Source organism: Amblyraja radiata, chromosome 2, assembly GCF_010909765.2.
Source record: "Amblyraja radiata isolate CabotCenter1 chromosome 2, sAmbRad1.1.pri, whole genome shotgun sequence".
Lineage (NCBI taxonomy): Eukaryota > Metazoa > Chordata > Chondrichthyes > Rajiformes > Rajidae > Amblyraja > Amblyraja radiata.
The window spans coordinates 51714547-51739639 of record NC_045957.1 but is presented as its reverse complement, the minus strand read 5'-3'; the positions used below and the strand labels follow the sequence as shown (position 1 = coordinate 51739639).

Here is a 25093-nt window from a genome sequence, read left to right as displayed (position 1 = left end):
GCACAATAACCTGGCCCTCCAGCACAATCAAGGAACTGATTGTGGACTTTGGAATGGGTAGGATGCGGACCCACAATCCCGTTTATATCAACGGGTCGATGGTGGAGAGGGTCAAGAGCTTCAAATTCCTAGGCGTGCACATTTCTGAAGATCTCTCCTGGTCCGAGAACACTGATGCAATTATAAAGAAAGCACATCAGCGCCTCTACTTCCTGAGAAGATTACGGAGAGTCGGTATGTCAAGGAGGACTCTCTCTAACTTCTACAGCTGCACAGTAGAAAATATGCTGACCGGTTGCATTGTGGCTTGGTTCGGCAACTTGAGCGCCCAGGAGTGGAAAAGACTACAAAAAGTAGTAAACACTGCCCAGTCCATCATCGGCTCTGACCTCCCTTCCATCGAGGGGATCTATCGCAGTCGCTGCCTTAAAAAGGCTGGCAGCATCATCAAGAACCCACACCATCCTGGCCACACACTCATCTCCCCACTACCTTCAGGTAGAAGGTACAGGAGCCTGAAGACTGCAACGTCCAGGTTCAGGAATAGCTGCTTCCCCACAGCCGTCAGGCTATTAAACTCAACTGAAACAAAACTCTGAACATTAATAGACCATTATCTGTTTATTTGCATTTTATCTGCTTATTTATTGATGTGTGTATATATTTATATAATGGTATATGGACTCACTGATATGTTCTGTATTCATGCCTACTATATTGTCCTGAAGCAAAGCAAGAATTTCATTGTCCTATCTGGGACACATAACAATAAACTCTCTTGACTTGACTTGACTTGACTTGATTGACCCACTGAGTTACTCCAGCACTTTGTATCTATCTAAAGGATAGTTGATCTCCTGCCCTGAAGGACAATAAAGAAACATTTGGATTTCTACACTAACCGAAGAGAACCGAAGAGGAGGGAGGCAGCAACAACAGTCCTGAAGAACAAGGCCGGTAGGAAAGTGGACCAGGGTCATACCCTACGCACCCTGCAGGAGGCACCCTCGGGCACAAAGATGGCCGGGAGGGACATTGGTTCCTTAAACAATCCAGACGGAGTAGACGGCTGGAGGTCTTGCAGCAGCGTGGGGCCCACCTAGATTGGACACCGTTCCAGAAGACCTAGCGCGTGGACTGGATTTTAGAATGTTGGAAATGGTGCCGAATCTGGCAACTTGAAAAATAATTGTGTTTTGCACATGACAATAAAGTGCCGTTGTGCCATAATCTGTTATTTCTTGGCCACTACTACCGATCGTGACTTTTGAATGCAACGAAACCTCATGTAGTCTCATGGTCGTTACCATACCCTCTGGGAAGCCATTACTGTAACCACTAAGTCATCGTACTCTAGGAGAAACTGAATGTAGGAACTCATATGAGCATTTCTTGAAAAGGATCGTCCTGCTATTTGTCAAAATTCTACACTGTTAGATTAACTAAAATGTCCCATCTACTTTTTTTCCTCTGTTCTCACCTTATCATACTGGCTCCCAACTAAAATGCCCTGATTTTAAAATTGTCTCACTTGTTTTCAGATCTCTTTGGTCTCACCCTTCCATTCCTCTCTAGCCCCCACACGTATTCCTATCTGATGGTGTATTCAAGAGAGAGTTAGATATACAGTGCATTCAGAAACTATTCACACCCCTTCACTTTTCCACATTTTGTTGCGTTACAGCCTTATTCTAAAATGGATTAAATTCTTTTTTTTTTATCATCAATCTACACACAATAACCCATAATAAAAAAAGCAAAAACAGGTTAGAAGTGTTTGCAAAGTAATTAAAAATAAATAACTGAAATATCACATTTACATAAGTATTCAGACCCTTTACTCAGTACTTTGTTGAGGCACCTTTGGCAGTGATTACAGCCTCAAGTCTTCTTGGGTATGATACTACAAGCTTGGCACACCTGTATTTGGGTAATTTCTCCCATTCTTCTCTGTAGATCTTCTCAAGCTCGGTCAGGTTGATGCACAGCTATTTTCAGGTACCTCCAGAGATGTTCGATCGGGTTCAAGTCCGGGCTCTGGCTGGGCCACTCAAGGATATTCACAGACTTGTCACGAAGCCACTCCTGCGTTGTCTTGGCTGTGTGCTTAGCGTCGTTGTCCTGTTGGAAGGTGAACCTCCGCCCCAGTCTGAGGTCCTGAACGCTCTGGAGCAGGTTTTCATCAAGGATGTCTCTGTACTTTGCTCCGTTCATCTTTTCCTCAATCCTGACTAGTCAGCTAGTTCCTGCCACTGAAAAACATCCCACAACATGATGCTGTCACCTCCATGCTTCACCGTAGGTATGGTGTTGGCCAGGTGATGAGCGGTGCCTGGTTTCCTCCAGGCATGACACTTGGCATTCAGGCCAAAGAGTTCAATCTTCATTTAATCAGACCAGAGAATCCTGTTTCTCATGCCTTTTGGCAAACTCCAAGCGGGCTGTCATGTGCCTTTTACTGAGGAGTTGCTTCCGTCTGGCCACTCTACTATAAAGGCCTGATTGGTGGAGCGCTGCAGATATAGTTGTCCTTCTGGAAGTTTCTCCCATCTCCATAGAGGAACTCTGGAACTCTGTCAGAGTGACCATCGGGTTCATGGTCACCCCCCTGACCAAGGCCCTTCTCCCCCGATTGCTCAGTTTTGCCAGGAGGTCAGCTCTATGAAGAGTCCTGCTGGTTCCAAAGTTCTTCCATTTAAGAGTACGGAGGCCACTGTGCTCTTCAGGACCTGCAATGCTGCAGAAATTGTTTAACCCCCTTCCCCAGATCTGTGTCTCAACACAATCCTGTCTCGGAGGTCTACGGACAATTCCTTCATCTTCATGGCTTGGTTTTTGCTCTGACATGCACTATCAACTGTGCGACCTTATAGAGACAGGTGTGTGCCTTTCCAAATCATGTACAATCAATTTAATTTACCGCTGGTGGACTCCAATCAAGTTGTAGACACATCTCAAGGATAATTAATGGATACAGGATGAACCTTATGGCCCTGTCCCACGGTACGAGTTCATTCCAAGAGCTCTCCCGAGTTTAAAAAAAAAAATCAAACTCGTGGTAAGCACGGAGGACGAACGTAGCGGGTACGTTGGAGCTCGGGGACGTCTCTTAGTGGCTCGTAACGCTAATGGCAGGTACTCGGGAAGACTCGCTAACGGCAGGTAAGCTCGGGAAGACTCGTGAAGTTTTTTCAACATGTTGAAAAATGTCCACGAGAGTCCCGAGTACCGACGAGTGGCCATTACCGTAAATTTCCAAGTTCGAATCAGGGCAAACTCGGGAGAACTCTTGGAATGAACTCGTACCGTGGGATAGGGCCATAAGCTCAATTTTGAGTGTCATAGCAAAGGGTCTGAATACTTATGTAAATGTGATATTTCAGTTATTTCTTTTGAATTACTTTGCAAAAATTTCTAAACACCTGTTTTCACTTTTTTATTAGAGAGTATAATGTGTAGATTGATGATAAAAAATTTTTTTTAATCCATTTTAGAATAAGGCTGTAACGTAACAAAATGTGGAAAAAGTGAAGGGGTCTGAATACTTTCTGAATGCACTGTAGCTCTTCGGGCTAACAAATCAAGTGATGTGTGGAGAAATGCTGGAGTGACTCAGCGGGGCAGGCAGCATCTCTGGAGAGTGACGTTTTGGTCGAAACCTCTAACTTCAAATAACCCTTGCTTTCCGTCTCTCTCCATTCCCCATCCCCCCTTCCCAGTTCACCCATTCCTTCTCTCCAGAGATGCTGCCTGTCCCTCTGAGTTACTCCAGCATTTTGTGTCTATCTCCATTACAATATCTTACATTTTATTTTTATATCTTATTAAAAAAAACTGCCGTTTCCTATGGACTGTCTAGCTGGAGAGATAGAAAGGGAGGGTATGAGAATTGGTTAGCGGATCAAGAAGAGCGAATGACTATGTTTTAGTATTACATGTTTGCTGGTAGTGGTGACGTTACCTGATCCTGGCTGCCAATGTTTCATGCAGCGCCAGTGCCGTTCGGTTACAATCCCTTCATGTTACCCATTCCTCTCAAGAGAAGTTGCCTGAGCCGCTTGAGTTATGTCCCTGTCCCACTTAGGAAACCTGAACGGAAACCTCTGGAGACCTTGCGCCCCGCCCCAAGGTTTCCGTGCGGTTCCCAGAGGTTTTTGTCAGTCTCCCTACCTGCTTCCACTACCTACAACCTCCGGCAACCACCTGCAACCTCCTGGAACCGTACGGAAACCTTGGGTGGGGCGCAAAGTCTCCAGAGGTTTCCGTTCAGGTTTCCTAAGTGGGACTCCAGCGTTAAAGTTTTGCGGGTCTGGGGCAGATTGCAGCAATAGGGAAGGGGTGGGACTTTCAAGAAGGGTAGCGTCTAGCGGTTGCTTATTAGTTAGCAGGCAGCGAGTGGAGAGAGAGAACGGGTCGGCGGCAGAACGCTCTCGGATACCCGCCACTGCAGGCTCTGCCCTGCTAAAGTCCAGCTCATCCGAGACACTGCGGATCAATGTTCTCTCTCTTGTTGATACTGGTAACTGAGCGTAGCTGATAACATGTGTAGGAAGGGACTGCAGATGCAGTTTTAACCCGAAGATAGACACGAAAAGCTCCAGACCCGCAACCCTTTAACGCTGGAGTGGCTCAAGCGGCTCAGGCAGTAACTGTAAGTGGCTCAAGCGGCTCAGGCAGTAACTGTAAAGGGAGATACACAAAGAACTGGAGTAACTCAGCGGCTCAGGCAGCATCTCTGGAGAAAAGCAATAGGTGATGCTTCGGGTCGAGACTCTCCTTCAGTGTGAAGAAATGGACAGACCCATGTTCCCGACCCGAAATGTTGCTAATCCAGTCCCTCCACAGATACTTTAGTTTAGTTTAATTATTGTCACATGCATCGAGGTACAGTGAAAAGCTTTTGTTTGCGTGCGACCCAGTCAAATTGACTGCATGAATACATGCATAGGGGTACAACATTCAGTGTAAGATGTGACATTAAAGTTTCGTTTAGTATAGTTTTGAGATACAGCGTGGAAACAGGTTCTTTGACCCACCGAGTCCGCACCGACCGACGAACCCCGCACATTAACACTGTCCTACACACACTAAGGTCAATTTACAATTCCACCAAGCCAATTACGTCTTTGGAATTTCCTCCCACACTTGTGATACATTGATATAAAATCCAAGTTTGATAGAACATGAATTTTTCCCAAGTGGTATCACCTCCATCTTTGAATAAGACCGTTTTGAGCCCCATCATGTACATAGAAGGTGACCAGAGATTTGGGCATCGTTTAATTTAGAGATACAGCATGAAAACAGCTCCTTCGGCTCACCAAGTCCACATTGACCGCAGATCATCTCATAGAGTCATACAGCGTGGACACAAGCCTTTTGCCCAACTTGGCCACGACTAACCTGCCCCATCTACACTAGTCCCACTTGCCTGCATTTAGCCCAAATCCCTCCAAACCTGCCCTACAGGACTATATTGCACTAAATGTTATTCCCTTTACCGCTTATCTGTACACTGTGGGTGGCTTGATTGTAATCTTGGATACTCTCTTTGCTTGACTGGATAGCATGCAACAAAAAAGCCTTTCACTGCACCCATGACAATAATAAACTAAAATAAAATAAACACTACCAATGGTTTGTCATTTTGGAACTTTTTCCTGCTTATAGTACCCTAGCAACGGTTGTTTTGGGACCACATTTATGTGGCCAGCCTCTTGACATGGACACAGAAGTGACCTGAAGGAATGACTTTGTAATTTGTGAAAACCATATCATTTGTAGTTGTTTATCAACTACAATTGATTTAAAAACACCAAATGCTGGAGTAAATCAGTGGGTCAGACAGCATAAAACATAGAATAGTACAGCACAAGAGTAGGCCCCTCAGCCCACAATGTCTGTGCCGGACATGATGCTGGGACAACTCATATCTACATGCACATAATTCATATCCCTTCATTCCCTGCATATGCGTATGTCTATTTAAAGTCTCTTAGGTCTGAAGAAAAGTCTCGATTGTATTCTAAAGATCACGCATTCCTTCTCTCCAGAGATACTGCCTGTCCTGCTGAATGACTTTGTGTTTTGCTCAAGATTCCAGCATCTGCAGCTCCTTGTATCTCCTCTTTAATAAGTTTTCTTTACGGCCTGCATAAGGAATGAGTTGGGAGATTGTATTTTCTTCTATCTCTTGAAACCAAAGACAGAATGTGGTGCAAACATATCCTCACAAGATTGAGTTCAGTGATAGCATTAGATCCATTACTATCAATTATTACCATCATTATCTTGCACTTATCTAAAAATTGAGTGTGTGACAGCCTGTTCATGAGTCACAGAATGCACAAGATCCTTTTGAACAATTCTGGCAGTGCTGAATTCAAAGAGAATACGTGGTGATAAAATCCAAACATGTAATAATTATCTTTGATCGAAGTATAGTGTAATCCTCTCAGGGTTTCTATTCTTTATGTTGTTATTCTCTGCTAGTCTTGATTTTGTCCTCCATAAATACGTAAATTCAACTCTCACGTTAACTTAGACCATGGGTGGGGAACCTTTTCATGTTGGAATGCCTCATTAAGTTAGCTGTAATCTAATAAGGCTGCATCCAGGAAACATCAATTAGATATACTTCAAAATGTACATTATTTTGTAAAAATCTAACTACTATGTACTAACTTCAAGAAAATGAAACAAAAAAATGTTGTGTAAAGTTAACTAACTGACTTTTTTGTCGGAGAGCATTTGAATATTTGGTTGCAACATGGAGGTACGCAGTTTCAGCTGATCTTCTAGATGGGTGTCCGTCATTTGTGACCTTAAGGGCGTCTTGATTTGGGTTAGGTAGGAGAACATAGATTTGCAGCAATAAGTGGTTGAAAAGCAAGAAAGCATTTTTAGTGCATGTTGCCGAAGACGTGGGTATTCTATTGAATTTTTCCATATTTCAACGTATCTTTCTTAGCGTCAAATAAGGACTTCAAAATGTCATCTTCTGATAGCTCAATCAATTCCATCTGTAATTCTTTAGGAGCCTTGGAGACATCAACTAGGTTAGGTTCAAATGCTAATTTGAATGCTAAAAAATGCTAATTTCGTTGAATCTTCTTTTACTCTTTGGTATTTTGAAAACATTCATTTTAAGATAAAAATAAAAATAATAAAAGACAAACAAAAACATATGAATAAAAATAAAAGGATTTGTTCTAAAAATGTGGATTAATTCAAAAGGCCGCACTTAATGACGGCATGGTTCCCCACCCCTGACAGACCAGGTTGTGAACCATCAAAAATGCTGGTTCACAACCTGGGGTCACTAGACTTGAGCCAACAATGTTCAGGCTCGGAGGGATGTGCACCATTGAGCAATGTCTGGCATGTATGAATCACATTGCATTCACCGATGCACTGCAGAGCTTGACTCAATGAAATTACATAAACCAGCTGTTGGATGCTCTCCCTGTGAAAAATCTATTTAAAATTCAAGTAATTCAGAATGCTTGAGTAAGCCTGGTGAAGGATTTAGAGGCAATGAATAAGACATAAATTATTTTAAAGGTAGCGCAAGATCACACAAACCAACTGATTCAGCAATTTGACAATTATCCAAAGAATGCATTCTGCTTCAAAAGATTGAACAAACTCTCCTTATTACTTGATCATCCAATGTACAAGATACTTGTCCAAACAATAATATTAAAGGTTGCTCAACAAGGCATTGATGCAACATTAAGGTTAAAGGGCAAACAAATGATCACTATACTATTTTAGCTTCATCTTCTCTTTAAGGTGGGATACTGCAGCATTCCCTTCATCAATTGTTCCTCTTTTTCACCTCAGGAATTTTAATCAATTGTTTCAATGCATTCAATATTGTCACGGTAGAATTGTGCATGCAATGCACATTGGAGAGAGGGAACAGACAATCAATGCAGAGATAGAGGATGTGGAAGCAAGCAAAAGATGAGAAGAAGAATTGTGATCTTTCCAATCTCTGATCTTTATAGGTTTATAAATTTTGCATTTTTACATTACATAAAATTTTCCAACAACATTCTTTCAATAAATAAAATTAAATATTTATTGGACATACAAAACAAAAATCTGGCATTTTTAACTATGAGGAAATAGATACAACATAATTAATAACTTAAATTATTTTTCAAAGTTAGGATTCTGTAATAATATATAATAAATATAATAAATATTAAATTAACAATGAAGCATTAACAATATTAAATTATTAAATTATTTTATCACTACCTATTGACAATCTAAAACGTTTTCAGGGTTTAACCATTGTTGGGAATTTCCATTTGGGAATGCTTGGAAACATTTTTGTCACTATAGGTTTACACAAATGATGTTCGGCTGTGTTCTATAATTTTACAACAGTGTAAATTGATAAATGATCTCACAGATTTGCCAATAATATTCAAATACTTTCCTAACAATCTTATGAAATGCTCTTTTAACAAATATTATAATGAAAACTGGTGCAATGAAAAAGCATCTAGCTTTTAACTTTACAATGAGAGTGCAGGGCACTTCCATTATCTAATCAGTTCTCTTACAGAACAACATTCATCTACTTTTACTGTAGATTTGTGTACCCTATATTGAACTATAACATTCATACAATGAGGGTTTTGTTGTCTAAGTTCACAAATTCGTTACTGAACTCATGAAGCGAAGGGCTCGGGATGATTTCTCCATGAACCGGGTGAAGTCTCGTAGGGTGACATGCACGTTCACTTGTCTGTTCCAGTCTGTTTTTGACACCGAGTCAAAAACAGAAACCTCCAACTCGCTCTCGCCCACATCACTGATGCCAAACTCAACATTCAACTGGAATATAAAGGAAACAGCAGTGTTAGTGATTTGATTTTTCTGATGCTGTCACCATAACAGGTTGAAGATAGACACCAAATGCTGTAGTAACTCAGTGGGACAGGCAGCATCTCTGGATAGAAGGAATGGGTGGTGTTTCGGGTCGAGACCCTTCTTCAGACTGAGGCAAGGGAGAGGGAGACACAGGGATAAGGAAGTGTAAGGCATGAAAACGAGACATCAAAGGGGATGTGGATTAAGAAAAATGTAGAATAGATTGTTAGCTAGGAGAAGATGACGATAAAGCATACAGAAATAAAATTTAATCTGGGACTGTCAGAATGGTCAGAGAACTAGGAAGGGGGAGGGATGGAGGGAGAGGGAAAGCAATGGTTACTTGAAGTTAGAAAAGCAATATACTGCTGGTGTGCTGTTCTTCCAATGTGTGCTGGGCCTCACTCTGACAGTCGAGGAGGCCCAGGACAGAAAGGTCAGTGTGGGGATTAAACTGTTTTGCAACTGGGAGATCAGGTAAGTTTAGGCGGACTGAGTGGAGGTGTTCAGCGAAATGATCGCTGAGCCTGCGCTTCGTCTCGCCGATATATAGGAGTCCATGCCTGGAGCAGCAGATACAATAGATGAGGTTGGAGGAGGTGCAAGTGAATCTCTGCCTCACCTGAAAGGATTGTCTGCGTCCTTGGACGGAGGAGGTATCGGGACGGGTGTTGCATCTCCTGCGGTTGCAGGGGAAAATACCTGGGGAGGGGGGTGGTTTGCATGGGAAGGGACGAGTTAACCTAGGAGTTGCGGAGGTCTCTGTGAAAAGCAGAAAGGGGTGGAGATGGGAAGATGTGGCTAGTGGTGGGATCCCGTTGGAGGTGGCAAAAATGTCAGAGGATTATGTGCTGTAGGCAACAGTTGAGGACTAGGGGGGCTGTGTCCCTGTTGCAAGTGGGGGAGGGGGAGCAAGAGCGGAGCTGCGGGATATCGATGGGATCCATGTGAGGGCGTCATCTATGATGGGAGAGGGGAACTCTAAAGAATGAGGACATCTCATTCATCCCACTTCATCTTGGGCGCAGATACGGCATAGGCAGAGGAATTGGGAGTAGGGGATAGAGTCTCTGGGATAGAAATATAGAAGCATAGAAAATAGGTGCAGGAGGAGGCCATTCGGCCCTCCGAACCAGCACCGCCATTCATTGTGATCATGGCTGATTGTTCCCTATCAATAACCCGTGTCTGCCTTCTCCCCATATCCCTTGACTCCACTAGCCCATAGAGCTCTATCTAACTCTCTCTTAAATCCATCCAGTGACTTGGCCTCCACTTCCCTCTGTGGCAGGGAATTCCATAAATTCACAACTCTCTGGGTGAAAAAGTTTTTTCTCACCTCAGTCTTAAATGACCTCCCCTTTATTCTAAGACTGTGGCCCCTGGTTCTGGAATGTTCTTACATACTTGGCTAATAAATTCTTTGTATCCTCTCTCTTGTATCGAGAGTCTTTGCATGAAGCAGAGTGGGAAGAAATGTAGTCTTGATAGCTGTGGGAGTCAGTAGGTTGCATCTGCAGACTACAGTACTTTCCTGCACCATAGGCGCTATTCAGTAAGCGGTTTCCGTTTACACTCACCTGGTGCATTAACAGTTCGGCCAGGTGCTGGGCGCTGGATCGCACCCATGTCATTTGATCGTTTGAGCTCAAGATGGATGTTTCCACCGATAATAAAAATGGGTTGTATTTCTGGAGACCTGTTGCAATTGCTCTGAGGCATGTTTCCTGCAACAACAAAAAAAATTTGAATCTAGTACAAATTAATGTGGATTTGATTCCTTGTTGTAGCTCTTGCGCTTTTTAAATCTGCATTTTCTTTGTAGCTGGAACACGGGGGGGGGAGGGGGGGCGGCGGGCTGGGGGGGAATCACATGCAGGTAGAGGAGGTTAATTGGGCATCAGGTTGGACAGATACCTCATGGACTAAAGGGCCTGTTCCTATGCTGTATATTTCTCTGTTCTATGTCACCCTAGATCTCTGTGTTCTGCAACATTGTCTATGGTTTTTCCATTTACATGCAAGTCCTGCCCTGATGTGCCTTACCAAAATGCAACATCTTGTCATTGTCACCCAATAAGATCATAGCTGATCTTTTACCTCAGTACCATTTTCCAGTATTAATATCGTTCCTTGATTCTGCCAATATCCTGAAATCTATCATTCTGTCTCTTGAATGTCTTTTTTAACCGAGCCTCCACATGACAAGAATTCTGAAAAAAATCACTTGCTCTGCGTGAAGACATTTCCAATCATCAGACCTGCATGGTTAATCGCTTAATTTCAAGGCTGCGATCCCCTCCATCAGTAAGAATGGAGTAAGAATTTTGGATGTTTCGATGAGATCCACCCTCGTTCTTTCAAACTCTAGAATATCGGCTTATCTTCTCCTCCCAGGACAATCCCTTCATCCCAGGAAGTAATCAATTTGTAAATTGCTCATTTCTAAGCTTCCTCCCAGTCTAGTTTCAGTAAAAACACTGAATCAAGCACTTGAAGCAACTATATTTTATTTTAACAAAACGCATTACAGTTCAACTACTGTACCTATCCCACCGCGGGTTCGATCCTCGTATCTGCCTGTTCAAGCTCTCTTGGCCTCGCTCAGACAGCGATGCTCCAGAAAGTCACGCAGTCCAAGCGCTCTCCCAGAAGATCGACGCTAGACCTCGTGGTAGCGGACTTTTATTTGTCCCGGGACCTCGAGGGGCCGAACCACATAGGGGTGGTCTCTTAATAACCCAATTACAGATTAACCCCATACATAACAGACATTTCGCTAACCCAATAATACAGCAGCTCAATACATTGTATTCAAACCGGACTACGCAAGGAAGCCAACTTAGAAGCATTTACCCTGATCTGCCAGAAACCCAAAAAGGCTCAATACTTCATCCAATCAACACTTGGCAATGTAGAACTCTGCAACATTATTTACAACTATTTACTAGTGTATGTCTGGTTTGCAGCAATCCAATCCATTCTATGCATTTTGCACTTAATTGACAGGGTCTGCAGATGTTCTTATTCTTTTCTTGCAAATTGTATCTAGGCTCTAGACACACTGGCACCACTCCAAAGCTTGCCCCAGCTCTGCAGAGAGCAATTCCAAATTGACCAAACCTCCCAGCAGCCCTGAAGCTTTTACCCCATTTTGAAGTCCTAGCCTCTCCAATTTAGCTAGGATTAACAAATTGACCCTTCCTTGATCGCAAACTCAACAACGAAAATTAGATTTGCCAACGTAAAATACAGCCTGACATGATCTAAAAGCAAAGAACGATCCCATCACGGCCCCTCCACCGCCACCCAAATCCCAAATGCTGCCCTTAAAATATCTGCACCTGGCAGCAAGGCTGTTTTACTGTGCAGAAGAAGTAATGCAATTGACAACCATAATCAGCATCGTCAGGAGAACACCAGCCCGCTGTTGGCCCACGACATGCATGCAATGCACATGTCCCCTGCATTCATAAATCCACATGGGACAGAGACAAAATACAGAATGATAGATTTCAGGATATTGACAGAATCAAGGAACGATGTCGATACTGGAAAATGGTATTGAGGTAAAAGATCCTCAATCTTCAAAACCGCTGAAAATAGACACAAAATGCTGGTGTGTCTCAGCTGGACAGGCAGCATCTCTGGAGAGAAGGAATGGGTGACTTCAGTTACTCCAGCATTTTGTGTCTATCTTCGGTGTAAACCAAAATTCTGCAGTTCCTTCCCTCATATCTAACCGCTGCTTTGATTGGAATTGGACCGCCAGGGTCAGTGGCGTTAGTCCAGCTCTAGGAGTCAGCCTTACGCCGCCTGAACCCCTGGCCGCCAACAGCGGTGGGAAGCGCGTTTTAAAAGCGGTGGCACTGGAAACTAAACTCGGCGCCAGATGGAGAGGGAACAGCACAAGTCACTCCTAGATCCCGAGGGCGACTGTCCCAACCGCGGAGCCTCACCTTGTGGAAACTGCTGCTTGTACATCTGTCCTGAGCTCGGATCTGCGGCAGGTTAAAGTCGTAAGTGAGCAACGAGCCCTGGTCCCCGTCACAGAAGGAGAAAAACTCGCACAGCTGCCGGGGAAAGAAAGGTGAAAGGGTGAATAAGTGAACGGTTGAGTAAAGACCGAGTCAAAGGCTGCGCGGTTCCAGCCCCTACCTCTCTCACTCACTCTCACTCACTCTCACTCACTCACCTCACCTCACCAATTAATTAATCAATTCATTCATTCATTCATTCATTCATTCATTCATTCATTCATTCATTCATTCATTCATTCATTCATTCATTCATTCATTCATTCATTCATTCATTCATTCATTCACTCACTCGCTCACCTGGGTGTCCCGCAGCGCTGCCGCTGTGCTCCGTATCTGCAGCGCCAGGGGGGCGCAGGTTGCACAGCCCAGGGCGGGTGTCTGTAACCGCCCCGCCGCATCCACCAGCTCCGTCACGGGAAAAGCGGCGACTCTTCCGCACATCGCCAGGAACAGCAGGTAAAAATCTGCAGGGAAAGAGACAGAACAGAATTAGAATTGCCGCTTCCTGCGAACTCCACCTGAAATGAAATACGAACAGATAACTGGGATCTTGGTTCACTGACTTTGAATCGGTCTCATGTTGAACTCCTCTTGTTCAAAGCTCTGTGATATTTTAGCTCCCTCAGCTCTTCTCCCCTGTATTTATTCGAAATTACCTTTGGGGAAAATCCAACATTTGTAAAACAACTTTATTGACGTCAAACTTGTAAACGTTCTGAACATAATTGAAGCGATCTGTCATTGTCAGTTATTACACATCCTGAATATACGATTAGGTGACCACGGTAATCATTACCACCAGCAGGAGGGGCAAAGCTCTCTCAATTGCACTGTTTTTTTTCATCATACATTCCTGAAAAGTGACCAAATCGGCTTTACAAAGTTTTACCAGTTATTGCATAACTTGTAATCGAGCGAGGGGAGTCTAGATGGAGTTCTTTGACCGATGAATTCCTCCTGGTTAAAAATAATGCGTTTTTTAAAATCGCATCTTGTACTGGATTCTTGTGAAGAGACGAATGAACCAGGTAGAATGAACTTCATGTTCTCAAAGGTTCCTGCTTCCACTTTATCACCTGATTTTGTACTTTATTGCATCAAAAAGGCCAAAAAGGACCCGCTCAAAGCTGGAGGATGGGGCTGATGTTCGGAAACTGTGGCAGGGTTTGAATGCCATCACCTCCTACAAGGCGAAACCAGGAGGCAGCTCAAGCGACAGTGAAGAATCACTCCCTGATGAGCTCAACGCGTTCTACGCACTCTTTGATAGGGAAAACACTGATGTGCCTTCCTGAGCCCCCATATGGTATAGGGAGGTTTCACGGCAGTCGGGTCACGACCCATGACCCGTACTGTTGCTACGCTACTCCAAATGGAGTACACGCGATGAACTGCAGGTAGGCACTTACCATTGTTTCCAGCGTAGCGGGTCCATTAAAACCCGGCGAAAATGTCAATTTTTGCACTGTAAATAATTATGGAAATCGGGATAAGCGTGTGAGACATTTAGCCTACTTCAGAATTCCAAAAGTGAAGAAAAAGTATGGTGGATAGAAACAAGAGCTGAAGGGACAACAACAGCCAGAGTGCTTGGCGAACATTGGCCGTTTGCTCACTGCATTTCATCAACTAAGGCATTATTTGTGTTTTTTCTTGATTCCTTTGGCATCTAAAAAATTTCAGAAGTGATAAATCTGGCTGTAAATTTTTTAAATCGCCCATGGTTCTCAAGTGGGTTTTTACATACAAAATGAAAACGCATCTGAAGAAAAATTTACAGCCAGATTTATCACTTCGGAGACTTTTTAGATACCAAAGGAATCAAGAAAAAACACAAATAATGCCTTACTGTTGATGAAATGCAGTGAGCAAACGCGATAATTCCCAATATTTCCAATTCCGATATCTGCACAGCCAATGTTTACCAAGCACTTTAGCTGTTGTTGTCCCTTCAGCTCTCGCTTCTCTTTACCTGCATTTCGCTTCACTTTTGGAATTCTAAAGTTGTCTACATGTCTCTCACACTTACCCCGACTTCCACAATCTTTTTCAGCGCAAAAATTCAACATTTTGGTGGTTTTTAACAGGTAGGAAAGTATGCGTTTCTTGCATTAATAACATATACCGGAAGTTACGGATGTCCTCCAGATGGATTGAGCGGCTCCGTGCGTCAAGCCCTATGACCCAGTGACCTTACGTGCAACCCCCCTATTACAATCACAGTCACAGTGGCTGATGTCAGAAGATCCTTCAGGGGGGTGAACCCTGGACTGATGGTATATCCGGTCAAGTTCTCAAACCCTGTGCAGACCAACTGGCTGGGGTTTTGCAGACATTTTCAACCTCTCACTACTGAGTTTTGAGGTTCCCACCTGCTTTAAGAGGGCATCAATATGAATAAGGTTTTAGTTTAGTTTAGTTTAGTTTAGAGATACAGCACGGAAACAGGCCCTTTCGGCCCACCAGGTCCGCACCGACCAGCGATCCCTGCACATTAACACTATCCTATACCCACTAGGGACAATTTTTACATTTACCAAGCCAATTAACCTACATACCTGTACGTCTTTGGAGTGTGGGAAGAAATCGAAGATCTCGGAGAAAACCCACGCAGGTCACGGGGAAACGTACAAACTCCGTACAGACAGCACCAGTAGTCAGGATCGAACCGGGGTCTCTGGCGCTGCATTCGCTGTAAGGCCGTGCCGCAGTGATGTGCCTCAACAATTGACCAATGGCACTAATGTCTGTGGTAATGAAGTGCTTTGAGAGGCTGGTTATGGTGGATATCAACTCCTACCTCAACAAGAACCTCGACCCACTACGCCTACCTTCACAACAGGTCAACGGAGGATGCAATCTCACTGGCTCTCCACTCCGCACTGGACCACTTGGACAATAAAATCACTTGCGTCAGGCTGTTGTTTATGGACTACAGCTCAATATCATCATCCGCTCCAAGCTGGTTACCAAACTCACAGAACTGAGTCTCTGCACATCCCTCTGCAATTTGATCCTCGACTTCCTCATCCACAGACCACAGTCTGTTCGAATTGGCAGAAATACTTCTTCCTCATTAACAATCAGTATGGGAGCACCTCAAGGCTGCGTGCTCAGCCCCCTGCTCTACTCACTCTATACTCATGAATGTTTAGCCGGACGAGGTGCGAACTCCATCGTCAAGTTCGCCGACAACACCACCATTGTTGGACAAATTACAGATGGCGATGAGTACAGAAGTGAGATCGACCGATTAACCAAATGGTACCAGCACAACAACCTGGCTCTCAATATCAATAAAACCAATTAACTGATTGTGGACTTTGGAACAGGAAGGATGAAGACCCACAATCCTGTTTATATCAATGGGCCGATATTGGAGAGAGTCAAAAACTTCCAATTCCTGGGTGTGCATATTTCCGAAGATCTTTGCTGGACCCAGCACACTGATGCAATTATAAAAAAAGCATATCAATGCCTCTCCTTCCTGAGAAGATTAAAGATAAATTTCTATATGATAAAGAGGATTCTCTTGAACCTCTGCAGGTGTACAGTAGAGAGCATATTGACTGGTTGAATCATGGCCTGGTTCAGCAACTTGAACGTCCACGAGCGGAAAAGACTGCAAAAAGTTTGGAACGCTGCCCAGTCCGCCATCAAAGGGATTTATCGGAGACGCTGCCTCAAAAAGGCAGCCAGCATCATCAGAGACCCCCACCATCTTGGCCACACACTCATATCACCCCTGCCATCGGGAAAAAGGTACAGGAGCCTGAAAACTCTAATGTCCAGGTTCAGGAACAGCTTCTTCCCTACAGCCATCAAGCTATTAAACACTATAACCTCAAATAAGATCTGAACTACAATAGACCTATTATTAATAATATTATTATTATTATTATTGCACTACTAATGTTTATTTTTTTAGTATGTGTGGGGAGGTCAGAGCCAGTGATGTACTGGGCAGTGTTCACAACTTTTTGCAGTCTTTTCCGCTCATGGATGTATATGTGTATATATATATTAAAAAACGTTACACACACACACACACACACACACACACACACCTGCAGGGATGGACAGGAGGAAGGTGAACCACTTGGAACTTGACACTTAATGCAATTATAATATCCTAATACAAGATGACATATTTGTTAAAAGCTTTTGAAATTTGCCAACAATTATGCTTGCCTCTTTTCTCACTATTGGAGTCTTTTCAGAAGTCACTGACAATATAAGATCACTTGTGTTCCTGAATATAAGCCATATCATTTCAGGTTCAGGAATAGCTACTTCCCCACAGCCATCAGGCTATTAAGCCTGGCTCGGATAAAACTCTGATTATTAATAACCCATTATCTGTTATTTGCACTTTATCAGTTTATTTATTCATGTGTGTATATATTTATATTATGGAATATGGACACACTTATCTGTTTTGTAGTAAATGCCTACTATGTTCTGTGTGCTGAAGCAAAGCAAGAATTTCATTGTCCTATACAGGGACACATGACAATAAACTCACTTGAACTTGAACTCATTTCAGCTGTAGGAGCACATAGGATATACCTTTCAATTGGTATTCTCTCTAATCAATACCATCAGTCCCCACTTCTCATCCTCCCTCTTTCTATTTGCTAACCAGGGATATTCCCAACGCATTTCCTGTCGTAAAAATGAGTCATCTTTCCACAAACATAAACACTTCAAAATTCTTTGTTGCAATTTGAACCAATAACTCAACAAGTTTATAAGTTACACTCCAGACTCAATTTAATAACTTCTGTGCTCATTTTTTCCATCTATTCCCTGTATTATATTTGGGATGTTTTAATTTGTATTATAATTCTAATTTTTATCCTCTGATCTCATTTCAGCTCATTTCTATGTAGGAAGGAACTGCAGATGCTACATGGACGATAGACACAAAATGCTGGAGTAACTCAGCGGGACAGGCAGCATCTCTAGAGAGAAGGAATGGGTGACGATTTGAGTTGAGACCCGAAACATCACCCATTCCTCTGCTCCTTTCTGCTGTTTTCAGATTCTGTTGTCAAATTAATTTAAAAACTGTCCAATTATAGCAGTTAATCTCTAATCAAGAACATTGATTACCGTGGTGTTCTGGCAAAGCTCATTAATTTTGTACAGGTACACCAAAATTGGTCTCACTGCTCCAAGAATTCGAATCTCCTTTCCTATACTCCTATCATTATGCATTCACCCGCACTTTCCTCCTATTTCCGTAAATGCTGATGGAATTGATCCTATGATTGTGATTTTTCCTGGTATTTGAAAAACCGCCAATTATCTAGCATGGACCACAACGTTTGGTATTCCATTGCAAATGGAGTTTCGGTATGTAGGTGGATTCAACGCAGTTATGTAAAAGAACCAAGATAAAACGGAAATAAATAAAAATCTTAATTTAATAAGGTCAATGTTATTCGACTGTGAAATGCTTTAGCAATGCAAACTTGAAGCACTTATAGTGAAAGCAATTGTAGAGCATTGGTAAATCAAGGGGTTCTGAAATAATTATATTACAGCAAACTTTGCACTCTTTAAGATAACTGGAGAGGTTTGAAAACATTTTCAGTAGTTACAATGGCATGGTTTACTTCAATATTTTGGAAGCAGACAAAAGGTCCAATTTATTTACAGTTTACAATGGGACACATCTTAAAAAAAAACTTCTGAATATTCAAGCAAAATTGTCGGCACAAAGTAATTCACATTTTACAGTCTAAAAACTTCTGATGACTAAAATCTCAACCACTCAAAATTTGTATTGCTTGGGCTAACTGTCTGTGTATACATATACTCCAATTATTGATTGAAAGAGCAAATACGCTTATGGTCATGTTTGAAATGATAAGCACAAAATAATCAGTCTGGTCTGGAACCTTCCGAGATCTCTGTCACAATGATGCAAGATATGTTAGCTGAAGATATCTAATGCCTGAAAATAGACACAAAATGCTGGAGTAACTGAGTGGGACAGGCAGCATCTCTGGAATGGGAGATATTTCAGGTCGCGACCCTTCTTCAGACTGAAAGTCACGGGAAAGAGAAATTACATATAGACGATGATGTCGAGATATGCAATAAAGTCACCTATTCTATTCTCCAGAGATGCTGCCTGTCCCGCTGAGTTATTCCAGCACTTGGTGTCTATCTTCAGTTTAAACCATCATCTGCAGTTCCTTCCTACACATATCTGATGCAGCCAATTATCCTAGTCCCCTGTCTAACATTTGGCCAATGCATATGGGAATGTCTCTGGGTCATATTTACAAATCATAGCTGAGTTGTCTCCTGTTGTGTGTCAGAAGCCTGTGCTCTATGACGAGCTGTCTTTTTAATTTTCAAACTAATTACTGATTGTAGTTTACCTTTGAACAGTTTTTTTTAGATTACATTTCACTAGTATTAATGCCTATCAACATAATTCCTGATGTATGTCCCAGATCTAATGATCCCCCAAATGCTTCTTTACCTCCCCACTCGACTCCATTCAAGGACCCAAGCAGTCGTTCCAGGTGCGACAGAGGTTCACCTGCATCTCCTCCACCCTCATCTATTGCATCCGCTGCTCTAGATGTCAGCTGATCTACATCGGTGAGACCAAACGGAGGCTTGGCGATCATTTCGCCGAACACCTCCGCTCGGTCTGCATTAACCAACCTGACCTCCCGGTGGCTCAGCACTTCAACTCCCCCTCCCATTCCGTATCCGACCTCTCTGTCCTGGGTCTCCTCCATGGCCAGAGCGAGCACCACCGGAAATTGGAGGAACATCACCTCATATTCCGCTTGGGGAGTCTGCATCCTGGGGGCATGAACATTGAATTCTCCCAATTTGGTTAGCCCTTGCTGTCTCCTCCCCTTCCTATCTCTCCATCAGCCCTCGGGCTCCTCCTCCTCCTCCTCCTCCTTTTTCCTTTCTTCTCCCTTGCCCCCCCCCCCCCCCCCCCATCAGTCTGAAGAAGGGTTTCGGCCTGAAACGTTGCCTATTTCCTTAGCTCCATAGATGCTGCTGCACCCGCTGAGTTTCTCCAGCATTTTTGTGTACCTTTGGTTCTTAATGAGTATTTGTAACTCTCTTCACAAAAATGGAAATAAGTGAATGGCAGGGCCCTGAGGAGTATTGTAAAGAAGAGGATTCTAGGAATGCAGGACGACAGATGGCACAATGGGCTAAGTGTTCGGCTGGCAACCGGAAGGTAGCTGGTTCGAATCCCGCTTGGAGTGCATACTGTTGTTGTGTCCTTGGGCAAGACACTTCACCCACCTTTGCCTGTGTGTGTCCTTGGGCAAGACACTTCACCCACCTTTGCCTGTGTGTGTGGATGTAATTATGTGAAGCACTTTGGGGTCAATGCAAGTAGACTAAAAATGTGCTATATAAATAAAGAAATTTAATTTAATTTAATACATGGTTTCTTCAAGGTGGCATCATAGGGTGTTAAAGGAAGCTTTTGGTACATTGGTTTTCAACGGTCAAGGCATTGAGTATAGAAGTTAGGATGTAGACACAAAATGCTGGAGTAACTCAGCGGGACAAGCAGAAGGGTCTGAAGAAGGGTCTTGACCTGAAACGTCACCCATTCCTTCTCTCCAGAGATGCTGCTTGTCCCGCTGAGTTACTCCAGCATTTTGTGTCTACCTTCGATTTGAACCAGCACCTGCAGTTCTTTCCTACACATAGAAGTTAGGATGGTGTGTTACAGTTGTACAGGATATTGGTAAGATATTTGAAGTATTGTGTTTGATTTTGGCCACCATGCTATAGGAAGGGTGTCATAAAACTGGAAAGTGCGTAGAAGAAAATTATGAGGTGTTGTCAGGACTCGAGGGTCTGAGGAATAAAGAAAAGTTGGGCAGGCTAGGACTTTATTCCTTGGAGTGCAGGAGGCTGAGGGGTGATCTTACAGAGATATATAAAACATCTTGAGATGTCTCCAGAAGTATTAGGCCAGAAAGTTCAACAAGGGACAAGAGTCCAAGGTCAGGCAAAATAGGGACCAAATTGAGAAGAGGAGTGGTGAATACTGAACTGAAGGTGTTATATTTGGACCCCATATCTGAGGAGGATTGTGCTGGCGTTGGAGAGGATGCAGAGGAGGTTTACGAGAATGTTTGGGTTAACATATGATGACAGTTCTGGGCCTATACACACTGGAGTTTAGAAGGATGAATGGAGACCTCACTTACAAAATAGTGAAAGGCCTGGATAGAGTAGAAGCGGAGAGGATGTTGCCACTAGTGGGAGAGCCTAGGACCAGAGGAGGCCTAGGAGGCCTCAGAATAAAAGGATGTACCTCTAGAGAGAAGATGATGAATTTCTTTAGTCAAGTGATGAATCCGTGGAATTCATTGTCCCAGATGGCTGTGGAGGTCAAGTAATTGGCTAATATTGAACCGGAGATTGACAGGTTCTTGATTAGTAAGGTTATGGGGAGAAGACGGAAGAATGGAGTTGAGATGGAAAGCTAGATCAGCCAAGAATGAATGGTGGAGTAGACTCAATAGGCCAAGTAGCCCAATTCTACTCCTATGACATTAACGTGAAAATCATGAGGATAATAGATAGTGTGAAAGCACAGTCTTTTACACAGGGTAAGGGATTCCAGCACCAGAGGACATAGGCTTCAGGTAAGAGGTACAATATTTAATAGGAATCTGAGGGGCAATGTCTTCACTCATAGGGTGGTCAGTATATGGAATGAGCTGCCAGAGGAACGAGTTGCGGCAGGTACTATAACAGCATTTAAAAGACACTTGGAGAGGTACACAGGTAGGAATGGTTAGAGGGATATGGACCAAATGCGGGCAAATGTGATTAGTCTAGATGTGGTATCTTGGTCGGCATGGACGAATTGGGGCTGATGGGCATGTTTCCACATTGCATGACTATGACTAATTCCACTGTTTTAATCAAGTCAAATTAAAGTGGAGTACTGGACAGAATATAAGATTATCACCTTTATAAATGGATAAATCACCAAACCCAAATGGAATATATCACAGGTGGTAAAAAGAAGAAAGATAGGAAATTGTGGAAACAGATGGTGGAAGAATAAGCATTGATATGCTGAATTTTTCTGACGTTTTCTGTTTTAAACCAACATAGTGGACTGTAATTAACCAGTGGTGGACATATTATTTCTTGTAAGAGACAATATAAGGGTTTATTTAGAAAGGCACGTTTTAATCAGAGATGTTTAAGAAAGAACTACAGATGCTGGAAAAATCGAAGGTAGACATAAATGCTGCAGAAACTCAGCGGGTGAGGCGGCATCTATGGAGCGAAGGAATAGGCAACGTTTCGGGTAGAGACCTTCTTCAGACTGATGTGGGGGCGGGGCAGGAAAAGGAAAGGAAGAGGCGGTGGGCTGTGGGAGAGCTGGGAAGGGGAGGGGAAGGAGGAAGAAAGCAAGGACTAACTGAAGTTGGAGAAGTCACTGTTCATAACGCTGGGGTGTAAACTTCCCAAGCTAAATATAAGGTGCTGCTCCTCCAATTCGTGGTGGGACTCACTCTGGCCATGGAAGAGTCCCAGGACAGAAAGGACGGATTCGGAATGGGAGGGGGAGTTGAAGTGCTGAGCCACCGGGAGATCAGGTTGGTTATTGCAAACTGAGCGGAGGTGGTTGGGTGAAGCGATCGCCAAGCCTGCGCTTGGTCTCACCGGTGTAGAGCATTTGGCACCTGGAACAGCGGATGCAACACATGAGGATGGGGAAGGTGCAAGCGAACTCTGCCTCACCTGGAAAGACTGCTTGGGTCCTTGGATGGAGTCGAGGGTGGAGGTAAAACGACAAGTGTAGCATTTCCTGCAGTTGCAAGGGAAAGTACCAGGGGAGGGGGTGGTTTGGGTTGGAAGGGACAAATTGACCAGGGAGTTATGGAAGGAACGGTCTATGCAGAAAGCCGAAAAGGGCGGGGATGGGAAGATATGGCCAGTGGTGGGATCCCATTGGAGGTGGCGAAAATGTCGGAGGATTATATGTTGTATGTGACGGCTCGTAGGGTGGAAGGTGAGGACAAGGGGGACTGTCCTTGTTGCGAGTGGGGGGATGGGGAGTGAGAGCGGAGCTACGGGGTATGGAGGAGACCCTGGTGAGAGCCTCATCTATAGTCGAAGAGGGGAACCCCCGTTCCATAAAGAACGAGGACATCTCCAATGCCCTGGTTTGGAACACCTCATCCTGGGTGCAGATGAGGCGTAGACAGAGGAATTGGGAGTATGGGGATAGAATCCTTACAGGAAGCAGGGTGGGAAGAAGTGTAGTCCAGATAGCCATGGGAGTCAGTGGGTTTGTAGTGGATGTCGAGATAGTCAACATGGATTTGTTATGGAACAGTGGTATCTGACTAATGTGAACTCTGAGTAAGGAGGATTGATGAGGGCTGTGATTGACTTGTCATCAACCAGAGGATACATATTCAAGTTATTTGGTGAAGGAGCCAGAGGAGAGAATGATCGTTGTTTTGCACTTTAAGTTGTCATTGTTTGAAATTGATCATCTGGCATGGTATTTTGCAAGTTCGAAGGCAACTCATTCCTTCTCAGAGTATTGATATTTTAATACTTCCATAATTATAGAGCTATTTTAATGCTTCTATTGTCTTTGCTTCATTGGAATTCTGCTATTTGTCATTCAGTTCTATATGTATTTAAAGCATCCCTTTTCTGTCAAGACAGCTACATTTCTACTTCCCACTTTACAAATATTTTTAACCTTTAACTGTTTCCCCTTTTAACTACATCCAGTTACATCTACAGGCAGCACAGAGGCGCAGTGGTACAGTTGCTGCCTTACAGCGCTAGAGTCTTGGCTCCAACTACGGGTCATATCTGTACGGAGTTTGCACATTCTTTCTGTGACTGTGTGGGTTTACTCCAAGTGCTTTGGTTTCGTCACACATTCCAAAGATGTGCAGGTTTGTAGGCAATTTCTGTAAATTGCCTCTGGTCAGTTGGATGCTAAACTGTTAAAACATAGAATTAGTGTACGGTTGACATTTGGTCGGCATGGACTTGGTGGGCCGAAGGGCCTGTTTACTCGCTGCATCTCTAAACTAAATTAAATCCTAATTGTCATGTTTCTGTTTTTTTTAGTTTCCATCCTGGTTTTATAGTTCTTGCTTAAATGTACACCTTGTCCAGCGCAGCTGGGGAACGGCAATAACTGCTGTTGCTGATTCCCGCATTCAGAGGTCAAGAACAAAATGTGAGGTCTGGGATGTTGGGTGGTGGTGTGAGAGGATGCGGAAACTCTGTCTCGCTTTATGTGAAATTCCCATGACCAACTGCCCGCCCGGAGTTCATGGTGAAAGGACATCGGCATTAAATGTTAACTCTGTTTCTCCTTCCAAAGACGCTGGCTAACCTGCTGAGTGCAGCAAGTTTTTTTTTAACAGTTAAAAATGTTTTTTTGTTACCGCAAGCTAAAAATACAAAAAATGCTAAAGGCTGTTTGTTACATTCTTTAATAGAGTATCATTGCACAAGTGTTGAAGGAAGCAATTGTTTGTCAATTACAATGGCCTCCCACACTGTGGGATTCCCGTACCTATTATTGTGGGGATGCTCCATCTGCTGTAACCAAAATATGTTACAAAGAGATTCATAATAACAAGGGTAGACTATTGTATGTTTCAACTGGATTATCTTTTATTTTTCTACAAACTAGAAAACATAGACTTATTGTAGAACCTAAATATTCTCGGTGATCAAAACAAATTCATCCACTTCCTCTAAACTCACCTGTTTTAATGCAACTTAATTGTGGACTTTCTTTATATCACAATTTCCTCTACAGACCAGCTCTAAAACTGGGAACTTGGAATGTCCGGACAATGATGCCTCTCTGAAAACCTACAGGACATCAGCGATTCCAAGAAAACAGCTGTCATAAACGACGAACTCAAGAGAATCAACGTAGACATAGCCACCCTTCAGGAAACAAGGCTGGCAAACCCGGGCACAGTGAAGGAGAAGGAGTACACATTTTAGTGGCAGGGGAAGGACTCTGACAAGCCCAGAGAGCATGGAGTAGGCTTCACAGTAAGGAACAGCCTGCTGAACATGGTGGAACTAGACAGTAATGGCTCAGAGCGACTCCCGACTCCCCGCCTCAACACCACCGCAGGCTC

The 25093-nt window shown here is 43.4% G+C and overlaps 1 protein-coding gene across 1 annotated transcript; it reads right to left on the bottom strand.

Annotated features, from left to right (window-relative positions):
• Positions 1-8245: 8245 nt before the first annotated feature.
• On the bottom strand, positions 8246-13796 carry LOC116989069 (interleukin-6-like). The gene is made up of 5 exons (XM_033046230.1): positions 13493-13796; positions 13227-13393; positions 12849-12962; positions 10470-10616; positions 8246-8853 (listed from the first exon to the last, which is right to left on the bottom strand). Exons 1-5 carry the CDS (start codon positions 13506-13508, stop codon positions 8668-8670), a joined length of 630 nt encoding a protein of 209 aa, XP_032902121.1. The 5' UTR covers positions 13509-13796; the 3' UTR covers positions 8246-8667.
• Between the last annotated feature and the right edge of the window lie 11297 nt (positions 13797-25093).